The sequence below is a fragment of the Eptesicus fuscus genome, chromosome 12 (genome assembly GCF_027574615.1).
Source record: "Eptesicus fuscus isolate TK198812 chromosome 12, DD_ASM_mEF_20220401, whole genome shotgun sequence".
In the NCBI taxonomy this organism is placed as follows: Eukaryota; Metazoa; Chordata; class Mammalia; order Chiroptera; family Vespertilionidae; genus Eptesicus; species Eptesicus fuscus.
In genome coordinates this window covers 28,914,444-28,929,077 of record NC_072484.1, presented here as the reverse complement: position 1 = coordinate 28,929,077, position 14,634 = coordinate 28,914,444, and the positions used below count along the sequence as shown (strand labels likewise).

The 14,634-nt window shown below is 51.1% G+C and overlaps 1 protein-coding gene and 1 pseudogene across 3 annotated transcripts; one reads left to right on the top strand and one right to left on the bottom strand.

Annotated features, from left to right (window-relative positions):
- Positions 1–6,752: 6,752 nt before the first annotated feature.
- Positions 6,753–6,897, bottom strand: LOC114231464 (small nucleolar RNA SNORA48; annotated as a pseudogene).
- Positions 6,898–10,075: 3,178 nt separating this feature from the next.
- AP5S1 (adaptor related protein complex 5 subunit sigma 1) lies at positions 10,076–13,852 on the top strand. 3 transcript variants are annotated; one of them, XM_008141049.3, is made up of 3 exons: positions 10,076–10,152; positions 11,963–12,154; positions 12,705–13,852. In XM_008141049.3, the coding sequence occupies exons 2-3, from the start codon at positions 11,979–11,981 to the stop codon at positions 13,129–13,131; spliced, it is 603 nt and encodes a 200-aa protein (XP_008139271.1). In that variant the 5' UTR covers positions 10,076–10,152; positions 11,963–11,978; the 3' UTR covers positions 13,132–13,852. The 3 variants fall into 3 exon arrangements, with proteins under 3 accessions (XP_008139271.1, XP_054579889.1, XP_054579890.1); XM_054723914.1 differs by lacking the exon at positions 10,076–10,152 and adding an exon at positions 10,341–10,383; XM_054723915.1 differs by lacking the exon at positions 10,076–10,152 and adding an exon at positions 10,379–10,404.
- The last annotated feature ends 782 nt before the right edge of the window (positions 13,853–14,634 follow it).

Here is a 14,634-nt window from a genome sequence, read left to right as displayed (position 1 = left end):
GGTCCTTTCTGATTCTGGGAAGTTCAAGGGATGAAGCAGAGGTGCCCAATCCCCCAACCCTCCAGCAAGAGAAGCTTTAACTTTCTTCCCGGACGCTCATAAAGGGAAGAGGATCAGACAAGGAAGTGGTTTAAATCCTGGGCTGCTGGCCAATTTTAAAGGCTGTTTTGCTTGGGCCAGGGTGGGGCAGGAATTCTAGTCTGCAAGGAACCTTGTGCGGCCGGTTCACGTGGTTAAAGAGCTGCATGCGGTTGGGCGCAAGTGGAAATCTGGCCTGTGCCAGGCCTAGCCAAGTCAGTGGGCAGGCCCAGGGTCTGGGCATCATCTGAATTGCTCTCCAGGTAACTTGCAATGGCAATTTTAAAAAATAAGGTTTTCAGTGCGCTCTCCCGCTGGGGAATGTGCCTGTGCCATTCCCTTCCTTCTCTCCTCTCCCCCGAGGCATGCATCGCCTAAACTCTAAGGGACACTGGGAAGCGGTGGGCAATGGCAGCTTGACCTGGGCTAACCCCCTGAACCTGTCTCCAAGACTCCCTTTTCTCTGACTTCCCAGTGAGCTAAAGCAGCCCAGCCTCGGCTCTCCTGTTGCTTCTTCTATGCTAAGCCCTTGTTTCACTGTCCCCAGCTTTAATACACATACACTCATACTAAAAAAATAATAAAATTAAAATAATGTTGTTGTTTTTTAATTGATTTTAGAGAGAAGGGAAGGGAGCGGGAGAGAGAGATAGGAACATCAATGTGAGAGAGAAACATCCATCAGCTGCTTCCTGCACATCCTTTACTGGGGATCCAGACAGGAAGCCAGGCATTTGCCCTGCCCAGGAATAGAACCCAGTATTGAATGATTGGATACCCTCCCTGTGTATCCATCCACTGACAGTTCACAACCACCTTCTGATGCAAAGGACGACGCACAACCAACTTAGCCACACCCACACCGGCCAGGACAAAATAATGTTTTTTCTCGCCGAAGCCGGTTTGGCTCAGTGGATAGAGCGTCGGCCTGCGGACTCAAGGGTCCCAGGTTCGATTCCGGTCAGGGGCATGTACCTTGGTTGCGGGCACATCCCCAGTGGGGGGTGTGCAGGAGGCAGCTGATCGATGTTTCTCTCTCATCGATGTTTCTAACTCTCTATCCCTCTCTCTTCCTCTCTGTAGAAAATCAATAAAATATATTTTAAAAATAATAATAATGTTTTTTTCTCGTGTGTGTGTGTGTGTGTGTGTGTGTGTGTGTGTATGTGTGAGTTGAATAGTCAACATTTCCTCGAGGGCACACATGTTAAGCATAGAGCAGAGACCTGAAGAACCACCACACAGCTCAAGGTACAGGAGTGTCTCCAATCCCAGGTTTCTTCATGGTCCCTCCCAGTTACCTGAATTCTGAGGTCACCACTATTCTGACTGCTATGACAGGTTAGTTTCACCTGTTCTAGAGCTGTGAAATCGTATAGAGTTCACTAAGTTTCACCTGTTCATATATGTGAAATCATAGAGTTCTTACTCTTTTGTGTCTTACTCTTTTTCACTCAGCATAATAATTTTGAGACCCATCCATGTTTCCTTTAGCAGTACTTTATTCATCACTGTGTAGTATTCCATTATATGAATACTAGAGGCCCAGTGCACGAGATTTGTGCACTGGGTGGCGGGTCCCTCAGCCCGGCTTGCACCCTCTCGCAGTCCAGGACCCCTCAGGGGATGTCCACCTGCTAACTTAGCCCCGATCCCAGGGATCAGGCCTAAGCCAGCAGTCAGACATCCCTTTCGCAGTCCGGGGTTCTCACAGTCCGGAACCTCTCGCTCCTTACTGCCCGCCTGCACCAGAGGTGGGAGAGGTTCCTGCCATCACCACTGCACTCGCCAGCCATGAGCCTGGCTTCTGGCTGAGCAGCGCTTCCCCTGTGGGAGCACACTGACCACCAGGGGGCAGCTCCTGTGTTAAGCGTCTGCCCCCTGGTGGTCAGTGCGCATCATAGTGACCAGTCATTCTGCTGTTGGGTCAATTTGCATATTAGCCTTTTATTATATAGGATACTCCTAAATTGAATTCATTCTACTTTTCTTTTATGACTTTTAAATTAAAAAATTAAGATACAGCACTAAGCCGGGTAGCTCAGTTGATAAGAATGGCATCCCAATATTTCAAGGTTGTGGGTTTAATCCCTGGTCAGGGCACATACAAGAATCAACCAATGAATGCATAAATAAGTGGAACAACATACTAATGTTTCTCTCCCTCTCTCTCTAAAATCAATCAATACATTTTAAAAAATATATTTTATTGATTTCAGAGAGGAAGAGAGGGAGAGATAGAAACATCAATGATGAGAGAAAACCATTGATTGGCTGCCTCCTGCATGCCCCCAGAGATCGAGCCTGCAACCCAGGCATGTCCCCTGACCAGGAATCAAACTGCGGCCTCCTGGTACATAGGTTGATGTTCAACCACTGAGCCATGCCGGCCAGGCAGTAATTTTTTTTAATTAGGATATAATTTATATGCAGTCAAATTCACCCTTTTGAGTGTACAGTTCTATGAGTTCTGACCAATGCACACCGTTGTGTAACCTCACCACAATCGAAATATAGGTCATTTTCATTCTGCCCTCCATGGATTATTTGGGACTATTTCAATTGTACTGAAAATATACCCAGGAGTGGAATTGCTGGGTTATAGTGTGTATGTTCAGCTGTAGTATTTTCCACACAGTTCTCCAGGGTTACTATACTCACCTGCAGTGTCTGAGAGTTCTGCTGCTTCACATTCTCATAAAAACTTATGACTTTTAATCTCTCTCTCTTAACCAGAGAATTTAATTGTTGCACACAGCAAAGAACTCTGTTGTCAAGGCTGACTCTACAAGCCATGGCCTGGCAGAAGCGGGGCTGGTGCATCACAGGCCCAGTCTGTTTTCTGACTCTCCTATATCGAAATGTTAGCCTTGATTTTTTTTTTTTTCTCATCAGAGTCTTTTAAAAAGCTACAGTGACTCTGAAGTTAATTGGCTGTGTGTCACTGGCTTGTATCCATCCACTGACAGTTCACAACCATCTAGAAAACTTGTGATTTTCTAAAAAGTCTTTATCCCTGGAACGGAACACACAGGCACCGTACTTTCCAGAGGCAATAAACTGTTGGTGCAGAAGGGTGTTTAGACAAGGAGGTCCATGGCCACGTGGGATCTGGAAACAATCAGGAGAGGGAAGTTCAGTAATGATGGAGAAGTGGCTGTTTTGCAGCCATGAGAGTCAGGCCTAGAGAATGTTGGATGATGGGAAGTTATTATTCACAGGCTATTGTGTAAAGAAGACAGTGGGTGACGGGACAGAAGGTAAGAAGCAATCCCACCCAACTCCCACAGGAATGTGTGTGGGTGTCAGGCATCGCTGCGGGGATTGCTTCTGCCCCACCCAGCCCACACTGCACACACACCCCTGAGAGGGGTGGCCACGGCAGCTGCCAGGCTCTGAGTCAGCATGCCTGGGGCAGCGGGAGGGGAATGGGCCTCACATGTCTGGGCCTGAGCCACCTCGTGGGGCCTCCTGGCTCTCAGCCCTGCAGGAAGCAAGACGAGGCCGTTTGAAAGGGCCAATCACACTTGGACGAGTCCTCCTGGGGCCCAGCCAAGACTGCTTCCATAGGCGCCGGGGCTCACGGAGGGGAGGGCTGGGAGGGAGCTTCCTGGGTTGGGCCTGGGAGCACTGGGTAAGGAAGTCACCAATCTGGGCAGGAAGAAGTTCCCAGGCTTGGGGTGTGGGGGGTAAGTAGTCTAAGCTTATGGCCTCCAGGAGCTGGGAGCAGGAGCTAAGCCCGCCTCCAAGGTGACCCTGAGGGAACAGGGGAAGAAGGGGAAACCCAAAGGGAGGGGAAGGCACAGAGTAAAATCAATCTCTTTTGACATGAACACCTGCCTCTGCACATGTGTAACATCGTGAAAGTTACTTGATCTTGCTATGCCTCAGTTTCCTCATCTGTAAAATGGCGATAATAAAACCCGGACTGCCCAGCCAGCATGGCTCAGTGGTTGAGTGTCAACCTATGAACCGGGAGGTCACGGTTCGATTCCTGGTCAGGGCACATGTCCGGGTTGTAGGCTCAAACCCCAGTAGGGGGCGTGCAGGAGGAAGCCAATCAATGATTCTCTCTCATCATTGATGTTTCTATCTCTCCCTCTCCCTTCCTCTCTGAAATCAATAAAAATATATTTATAAAAAATAAATAAATAAAGCCCCTCCTTCAAAGGGTTGTGGGTTAGATCAAATGAGTTGGTGTGTGCAAAACACTCAGAACAGGGTCTCCTACAGCAAGTGCCATATAAGAGTCTGCTATGGCTGTTATTACTTAGGGCAGTGGTCGGCAAACCGCGGCTCACGAGCCACATGTGGCTCTTTGGCCCCTTGAGTGTGGCTCTTCCACAAAATACCACGGCCTGGGCGAGTCTATTTTGAAGAAGCGGCGTTAGAAGAAGTTTAAGTTTAAAAAAATTTGGCTCTCAAAAGAAATTTCAATTGTTGTACTGTTGATATTTGTCTCTGTTGACTAATGAGTTTGCTGACCACTGACAAGGGCATGTGGGGATCAGACAGGTAAAAGGATGCATCCCAAAACATTTAATTTTAAAAATGGGGACAGCCTGGGTGTTTTCTCACCTTTCTATACGTGGAAAAGCTCATGGGTGATGGGTTACAGGAGAAAAATCCAGCCACTGTAAGTAGAAGGCAGGAAGCCTACTGCACAAGTCTGAATAACAGAAGGCTGTGAATGGGGGTTTTGTTGGTGACAGAGGAGAAGCCATCGGGGTGGCCCACGGGAGGCTGCTCACACAGGGCAATGTCATCTCTGAGCTGGTTCAGGGAGTGGGAGGAGAATGAGGGAGAAGTCTTGCCCAATTTTGGTCCCCTTTATTCTAGGGCAACCATATCCACTAAGTCTTAGCTAGCCTGTATTCTCTAAAAAGCAGGCCCGGTCTCCCTCCTAGTTTCCTGCTTTTACCTTCCAGAAATGCCTAAATAGCCTTAACAGGAAATCAATCAAAAATCCATTGCCTGAGGCTGGCAGATTCCACCTAATTGCTCTCCACACGTCCAGAAGTAGGCAGTGGCTTGACTGGTATGGCCTGAAGTCTTGGGGTCTACAAAGATAAGGGTTTCCAGCTGTCAACAACCAATAGGGATATCCTGCGTCTGGAGATGTGTAAGTGGGACCTGGGCTTGGTCCTCATGCCTGGGAGAAGCAGCAGAACTTCCCAAGCCAGGCTGCCCACCAGGGGTGCAGGACCCTGCTGTGCTTGGGTAGGTGGGGGATAGAACCTGCTTTCCAAATCGAGTCAGTGACCGTCATCCTAGTGGTGACACCAAGGGAACCAGAAGAGGCAAACACCAGGCTGCCGGCCACTATGGGGCAGGCCTGGGTAGAGATCTGGGTAGAGAACAGAGGAGGGCCAGGGTGTGGGGAAGGGGCCAATGTGAGGGGCTGCAGGCACTCCGCCAAACTCAGAAAACCACTGGGAAGAGCAGGGCTGGGGAGTGAGGCTATAGTCCCCTCTGCCCACAGCCAGAGGGAGAGGAGGGAAAATGACAGGAAGGTGTGCCCGCGCCCTCTGCCCCCCCCTTCCCCCCCCCCCGTCACATTTAGGCAGGTGGCACAGGCCTCAAATCCAGCCATCTGTCTGCTTCCTGCAGGCTCCTTTAACTTTTTTGTTGTGCTTTATTTAATTTTACTTTTCTTCCTTCGCTTGTCTGTCTGTCTCTCTCACACACACACCCATCTATGCATATCCCACAAACCCACATCTCTATTATTAACTGTGGGCCTGGCCCCACCCCAGTCTCTAGGGTAATCACTATAAAAGCCTCACACACATAAACATGCACACACATTGCCCTCATCACTCAGACGGCTCCATTTTTCTTCAGAGGTCTTGTAACCCCACGAAGAACTGGAAAGTTCAGCCGATCCATCCCCCTGCTCTGGGCTGCCACCAAACCAGAAGGCCCCACCTGCTTTAGCTCCGCTTTCCTGTTCTGCCTTCGGATTAATCGTTGCCAAAATTTGCCCTGGCCAGTTTGGCTCAGTGGATAGAGTGCAGGCCTACGGACTGAAGGGCCCTGGGTTCGATTCCCTGCCAGGGCACATGACCGGGTTGCGGGCTCAATCCCCAGTAGGGGGCGTGCAGGAGGCAGCTGGTCAATGATTCTTTCATCATAGATATTTCTCTCTCCCTCTCCCTTCCTCTCTGAAATCAATTTTTAAAAAAAATTTGCCAAAATTTATTGATTTACTAAGTGCCAAGCTTCATCCTGCCCACTTCACATGCTGCCTCACTTGGGAAGGAGATAGGCTGCATATAATAGAAGCCCCACACAGCAGTTGAACGAAACTGAAGTATGTGTTCCTCACTTAGCAAGAAGGCTCTGTGGCCCGGCCGGTGTGGCTCAGTGGTTGAGCGTCGACCTGTGAACCAGGAGGTCAGGGTTCGATTCCTGGTCAAGGGCACATGCCCGGGTTGTGGGCTCGATCCCCAGTAGGGGGCGTGCAGGAGGCAGCTGATCCATGATTCTCCTCATGGATGTTTCTCTCTCTCTCTCTCTCTCTCTCTCTCTCTCTCTCTCTCTTTCTCTCTCTCTCTCTTCCTTTCTGAAATCAATGAAAATAAACAATAAGAAGGCTCTGTGTGTCTCAGCGACCCAGGCTCTTTCCTGCCTCACTGTCCTCAGCACATGGCTCTTTTTGTTTCGTGTTTTTTTAATGTGTCCCAGGCATGAAACAGCTCTGGCCACCAACAGAGGCATCAAGCTAGGAGGAACTAAGGACTGTACATCTGCTCTGCCCCTGGCAGATATAAGAGCCACACCAGCAATCAGGTGTCTCCTTGCCCATTGCCAGGGGATGCACATGGCTTTTTATTTTTAAGCTAGAGGCCCGGTGCACGGATTCATGCACGGGAAGGGGAGTGGTCCCTCAGCCTGGCCTGCACCCTCTCGCACGCAATCCAGGACCCCTTGGGGGATGTAACAGTGCACCAAGCAGCAGGCGGCCAGGGAGGGGCCCGAGCTGGCGCTGCGCCACTCGTGTTCATCCCGGCCCGCTGCACCTGCCACCACTGCTCAGTAGTGCTGCCACGGAGGAGGGAGAGGCTCCCGCTGCCGTAGCTGCACTAGCCAGCCGTGAGCCCGGCTTTTGGCTGAGCAGCGCGCCCCCTGTGGGAGAACACTGACCACCAGGGGGCAGCTCCTGCATTGAGCGTCTGCCCCCTGGTGGTCAGTGTGCATCATAGCGACTGGCCGACCGGCGGTTCTGGTCGTTCAGTCGTAATGGTCACTTAGGCTCTTATATATATAGATATGTTTTCATTGATTTTTTTAAAGAGAGGAAGGGGGAGGGATAGAGCGACAGAAACATTGATGAGAGAGAAACATCATCAATCAGCTGCCTCCTAAACGTCCCCTACTGGGGATGGAGCCTGCAACCCAGGCATGTGCCCTGATCAGGAATGGAACCAGTCACCTCTTGGTTCATGGGTAGATGCTCAATCACTGAGCCACACCAGCTGGGAGGCTTTTTTTTTTTAAGGAGTTATGCCCCTGTGGCTATTTTTTTGTTTGTTTGTTTTTAATTGATTTTAGAGAAAGGAAGGGGGGAGGGATGGATAGAAGAAGGGAGGAAGGAAAGAGAGAGAGAAAGAGAAACGTTGCCACATCCATTGGTTGCCTCCTGCACTTGCCCTGACCAGGCATCAAACTCTCAACCTGGGTATGTGCCCTGACCATGAATCGAACATGCCACCTTTTGGTGTATGGGATGACACTCCAACCAGCTGAGCCACACTGGCCAGGGAGCACATGGCTTTTGATCTCAGGGGCATAAGCTGGCTGAGGGGTTAAAAAGTCAGGAATGGCACCTGAGACTGCCCCACTTATCTGGACACCACCTCATCTGGGTCCCCCGCTGACTTAAGCATAGTGGTTCAGACCAGCTTCTCCCTGTGGTTTCCTCCATGCACCTCACACAGGCCGGCCCCCCAGTGGCCTGGGACTTGGACTGGACTCACTGCCTGAGGAGTAGACAGAGGCCGATATACTGTATTCCAGATGCCAGGCGGCCCCCAGTGACCAGAGCCCTTTGCCAGCTCTCTGCTGTAATCAGCTGGCAGACACGAGTCCTGGCGGAGAGTGATAGGGACTTGGGATCAGGAACGGAGCCAACATCACCCCAGCCTTATGGCTGAGGCCCCACACCCTCTGGGCCTGCCCCTCCATCCACAAATAAGTTTGTGTGTTGTACTTGTGGTCAAAATGCCCACATGCCCTGCTCACCCCTCCAGACTCCCTTCAGTGGCCCCTGCCCAGGCCTATGGCCAGAAGGGCCCAGAGTGCATGCCCTTGGAGGGCCCTGGCGCCCTGTCCTTCATTTTTTCAGTTGTCAAGGACTGTGTTTGGGTTGGCTCCAGGCCTTCCTTGTGCATGGCCCTAGCTGAGTGCCACAGTCAGGCTGGATCCCCATCAGAGACTTCACGACCATAGGCTGACCCTGGGTGCAAAAGGGACACCTGAAGGCCAATGGGTTGTTTGGACAGGAAGGCTTCCCTAAGTTTTGGTCTGAGCACATGTTGAAGGATAAAAAGGAGAGGAAAGAGCCTTCCAGGCTGAGGGAACAGCCAGCGTGGGGGGTGAGGGGTGTGTGTTGGTTTTGAGAAATAGAACACTGGGACACAGCCGGGGAGGCGCCAGCAGTTCACATGCCAAGAGGTAAAGAAAAGGAGTGTGTATTTGTGTAGGGAGAGTACCCTAGGCTGGCACTGAGACCCAAGACACCTTGTGGGGCCCCACACACCTCTCCGCCAAGCCCCCAGGGGGGCTTTTACTCCACGCAGGGCTCTGGAAGCTGGCATTGGGTTGTGTTCCTTTCAAGTTTAAGGTATAAGCCTCTTCACGATGCCTTTGATGACAAGGAGGGAGCTTGTTAGAGGTGGGAGTGTGAAAGGGAGACTGGTCAGCCTACTAAATCCTATGGACTTCACTGGGGCCCAACCAAGTGACTGACCTGCCAGGGACACACAGCTGGTGACACAGCTGGGACCAGAATTTGAATCATTCTACTCCAAACGGAACCCTAGTTTTAACCCACTGCAGGAACCACAAGCCAAAACCACACCCTAAACCGCACAAATATGCGTATTTCCCCCTAGTCATAATTTCCAGGAATCTGCATTTTATTTTATTTTTTAATATATTTTATTGATTTTTTACAGAGAGGAAGAGAGAGGGATAGAGTCAGAAACATCGATGAGAGAGAAACATCAGTCAGCTGCCTCTTGCACACCCCCTACTGGGGATGTGCCCGTAACCAAGGTACATGCCCTTGACTGGAATCGAACCTGGGACCTTTCAGTCCGCAGGCCCACGCTCTATCCACTGAGCCAAACCGGTTTCGGCAGGAATCTGCATTTTTAAAAATTTGTTTTTATTGATTTCAGAGAGGAAGGGAGAGGGAGAGAGAGATAGAAATATCAATGACAAGAGAATCATTCATTGACTGGCTGCTTCCTGCAAGCCCCACACTGGAGATCCAGCTGCATCCCACCCCAACCGGGAATCGAACCATGACCTCCTGGTTCATAGGTCCACGCTCAACCACTGATCTGCATTTTATCTGACGTCCCAGTGATTCCCACGCATATTGGTCTGTTTGAGAACTCGGGCTCCACGTTCAGGTCCCGCCAGCCTCACAGCCCAGGGCGGGCAGAGACCCTGGGAGTGAGAACCCCGCCCTCTGGCGATGACTCGGCCACCCAGCCTCTTCCTCAAGGTCCACAGGACGGGTTGCTGCGCCCCCTCGCGGCCACCGGAGCCAGTGGACGATCCCTGCACAGCCCGTCCAGGAGTGACGGGCGTGGGCAACGCCGGGAGCTCGGAGCACGGAGTCTTACGTGGGATTAGGAAGGTCACCCGCGCCGGATGTCCAGAAGTGGGAACGCCTGGAACGCCCCCGCCTGGCGTAGGGAGCGCCGCACCCTACGCCCGTCACCCTCGTGCACGCGCCCGCGCCCGCGACTCTTGTGCGCAGGCGCCTACAGGCCGCGCAGCCGCCATTGCTCCCCCGCCAGCGTAGCGGCCTGTTAGAAGACTGCGGCAGCAGAAAGAAGGGTAAGTGCGACGCCTTGAGGACAGCGGCAGGGGGCTGAAGGGGTAGCATACTCACGGGAGGATGCCCCCGCTTAGCCCTGGCCGACTGGAGCAAGGAACTACAACCCCCAAAATGCACTGTGCTGCAGGGTTGCGCGAGGCAGTGACGTAAAGGGTCTTGGCTGCTACCTTTTCTCTAGGGGAGAAACGCCATGGCGAGGGTTGATGACGCGTTCTTCTTCTGGTTAGAAGGTCAGTGGAGGTCAGCACCAGGTCAGCGGGCTCCGGTTCTGAGAGCGCCTTCGCGAACCTTCTAAATGTGTGACCAATTTGAGATCTTGCCCAGCCAGTGTTGCTCAGTGGTTGAGCTTTGACCCATGAACCAGGAGGTCACGGGTTGGTTTCCGGTCAGGGCACATGCCTGGGGTGTGGGCTCCATCCCCAGTTAGGGGCGTGCAGGAGGCAGCCCATGGATGTTTTTCTCTCTCCCTTCCTCTCTCTTAAAACAAAACAAATAAATAATAAACATATCGTAAGAATAAGAAAAATAAATAACTTGATGTTCTATTTATACTTATCTACAAATATCTGTATACTGTGTACCCACTGCCTTTGAACCCTGGCTGGCTATTGAGCCAGTCAGACACCATCATAACCATGATCATCATCATTAGTATTTAGTCTTTATTTTGAAATAATCTCAAATTTTAAGAATTTTTAAGTAAAGCACTCCCGTGCCCTGGCTGGTGTGATTCAGCGGCCCCCGTGGTGTGGACCCGCCCATGGGAGGGTCGCAGGTTCCATTCCGGGCCAAGGGCAGGTACCAGGTGCAGGTTCTGTGCCCCCCACACACCTGCTAGGGCGCATGGGAAGGCAACCAATTGATGTTTCTCTCTCACATCAAAGTTTTATCTCTCTCCCCTCCGTCTCCCTCCCCCTCCCTTCCTCCTTTTCACTTTTTTTGAAAAGCAATGGAAAAATATCCTCAGGTGAGGATTAAAAAAATAAAGAACTCCTGTATCCCCCGTGATAATTAAGTTAGTTACAGATGTGATGCCCCTTTACCTCTATGTTTAGAGGTATATCAGTGTGTATTTTCCTTTTTAACATATTTTTATTGATTTCAGAGAGGAAGGGAGAGTTAAAAACATCAGTGATGAGAGAGAATCATTGATTGGCTGTCTCCTGCACACCCCCCTACTAGAGATCTGGCCTGCAACCCTGGACATGTGCCCTAACCAGGAATCCAACCATGACCTCCTGGTTCACTGATCCATGCTCAAATCACTGAGCCATACCGGCCAAGTGTAAGTGTGTATTCTCTAAGAAGAAGGACATTACCCAGTGTTCAAAATCAAGAGATATTGATCAAAACTATTATCTAACATATAGTCTATATTTAAATGCTTCCAGTTGTCCTAATAATGCCCTTTATTGAAACTACCTTTTTCTTGGCTCAGGATCCCATCCAGGAACATACTTTGCCTTCTCTTTAGTCTCTTTAGTCTCTTTCAGTCTGGAGCAGCTCTCCAGCTTCCCTTGACTCTCATGACTTTGACACTTTTGCAGATTCCTGGCCAGTTATTTTGCAGAACTGAATTTGAGATTGTCAGATTTCTTCACCACCAGGCTGTTATGGGCAGAGGTGGTGCTGACCAGACTGTTACTCAGAGGCTGGGGCTGTGTCTTGGATGGCTGAGGAGGACGAGTGACCAGCCACACCAGCCTCCATACATACTTCCAGACCTTGCTAGGCCAGACCCTTTCTGTGGTTGCCTCCCCTGTCGGGGGTTTCACACTCATCTCACTGAGGTGTTTGGCTTCCCTGTAGCACCCACCCTGGAGCCATGGTCCACGCTTTCCTCATCCACACCTTGAGGGCCCCACAGGCAGAGGATTCGGGCCTTTGCCGAGTGCTCTACTCCTGTGTCTTCGGTGCCGAGAATTCACCTGATGACCCACGACCACACGGTGCTGAGAGGGACAGGCTCCTCCGCAAGGAGCAGATTTTGGCCGTGGCCAGGTAACTGCACAACCTAGTATAGCTCTGTTATTGGTGGAAGTGGAGTGTCCACCATCCTGGTGGAAGTGGGGGATCCCTTTCCTCACTGGGTGCTGGGGGACGGGTCCTTAGGATCTCTTGACAAAAATAATTTTCTGAGGCTCGCCCAGGAGAATGAGTAATTTTCATTTACGTGGAATTACATCCCTGCATTCCCAAGATCCCATTTCCCTTCATCCAGTCCAGGAAGAGGGGCAGCTGGGGATTCAGCAGAGCTAGAAGCAAGGGCAGTGTCCAGAGTTTCCGTTCCATGGCGGAGCTGGGTCCGGCGCAGCATTAGGCTAGTTACAGTCCATTAGTCCATTGTGGGTGGGGTCCACATGGCTGTGAACCATGTGGGCAAATGCAGGGGAGCCAAGAGAGCAAATCCCCTGCAACAAGAGTCCCAAGAGTCCTGAGTGAACCTTTGGGGCTCAGTTTCTACATCTGAGATATGGGGATAATGGCAGCTCCCAGCTCCAAGGATGGTCAGGAGGATGACAGAAGTCGGTGACCCACCCACTCTCCCCAGGCAGGTGGAGTCCATGTGCCGGCTGCAGCAGCAGGCGTCCGGCAGGCCTCCCACGGACCTGCAGCCCCAGCCCTCAGATGAGCCGATGCCCCTGCACGAGGCCCCACGAGGGGCCTTCCGCCTGGAAGCAGGGGACCCTTTCCGGGAGCCTCGGACAGTGGTGTGGCTGGGAGTGCTCTCCTTAGGCTTCGCCCTGGTGCTGGATGCCCACGAGAACCTGCTGCTGGCAGAGAACACACTTCGGCTGCTGGCACGCCTTCTCCTCGACCACCTCCGGCTGCTGACCCCTGGCACCAATCTCCTGCTGCGGGCTGACCGAATCGAGGGCATCCTCACCCGCTTCCTGCCCCATGGTCAGCTGCTCTTCCTCAATGACCAGTTTGTCCAGAGTCTGGAGAAGGAATTCAGTGCTGCCTTGCCCCGCTGACCCCTCACTGAATGGGACTTTGCGAGAGGGCATTGAGGAAGGACAAGGATGTTGAGACACACAACCTGTTAAAACTTGGCATCTACCTCCTACCCAGCCTGCTCCCAGCTCTGGTGTGCTGCCACACCCAGGACAAGTGGATGGGACAAGCTGGCAGAAAAGGGGGCAGGGCAGAAGGTCGAGGGGAAGAAGCACAGAACATTCTGTTCCTGGAGGTGCCTCATGACTTATTCAGACTGCTACCAAGGTCAGCCCCTCTTGTCCTTGACTCCACTTTCTCCCATCCCCACCCGCCAGTCCTCTACAGTGCACCAGCTCCAAGTGCTGGGGTGGTGAGGATCAGCGGCCTGGAACTCGGCCCATGTTCTTTTCCCAAACCCACAATATGTCATCACAATACAAAGGAGTCTGAGCCTCAGCTCCACCACACTTCACAAATATGTCAGTCATTGAGGGGGACTCTGTAGGTCCTTTTGGGCTCAGTCCCTGCTCGCCAAGCAGCCTCAAGATAATCACGGGCTTCCCTCGTCTGCAGGGAGAGAAGGTGCCATCAGGTGGGTACAAGAAATCTGGCCTGGATGATGTTATCTTCCTCATTTTGAATTAAAAGCACCAACTATATGATTTTGTCACTGACCCCTGTGCGTCAGGGACCCAAGATCGTGGTGGTTCTGCTCAGTGTTGCTTGCGCCAATAAAATGAAACTGTTCTGTAAAGTAGATCAGAGAGTTTATTCTTTGGCCAAGGAATTGAGAAGGACGAGTTGTGCTCAAAAGATCCCTTCTCCCCAATTCTGGAGAGTTAGAAAAGTTTTATTTTATTTTATTATTTTTATTTTTGCCATCACCATTAATCTCCTCTATGCCCTCTTCCACCTCTATTCCCTCCCTCCCCGAGGACAGTCTTAAAGGGTTTGGGAGGGGGAGTAGTTAGGCAGGCTCAGGGACAAAGATTCCCAAGGAAGGGTGGAGGGTTCTGGGATTGCCAAGGGAGTATGCACAGTTCCCAAACATGCTTGGAACATGCCTAGCCATACATTGCATGTATCATTTTAATGTTAGGTTTCCATCCCTGGCATGAAGGAAAGTTTGTCAAAGGTTACGTGGGAAGGGGTTTCAGATGCCATCTTGAAATTTTCCGGCGCTTACCAGTGTTTTTTTTAATCTTCACCCAAGGATATGCTTTTATTGATTTTGAGAGAGAGAGAGAGAAAGAAAGAAAAGAGAAACGTCAATGATCAATGTGGTGTATAGGACGATGTTCAAACCAACTGAGCCATCTGGCCAAGGCACAGACCAGTTTCTTTGCTGTGGTCCTTGGGTTCCTTATCTGGTTCTAGGCTGCAGGCTTAGCTATCTTCTCTGGAAGAGTTCAACCTCCCTGTGTGAGAGGATATGTTGGGGAGAATACAAGAAAGTTAATGGAAGTTTAAAGATTAATAATGTGGCACAACCCAGTGACAATTTCACCCTCCATTCCTGTGAATTGAAGTAATGCATATCC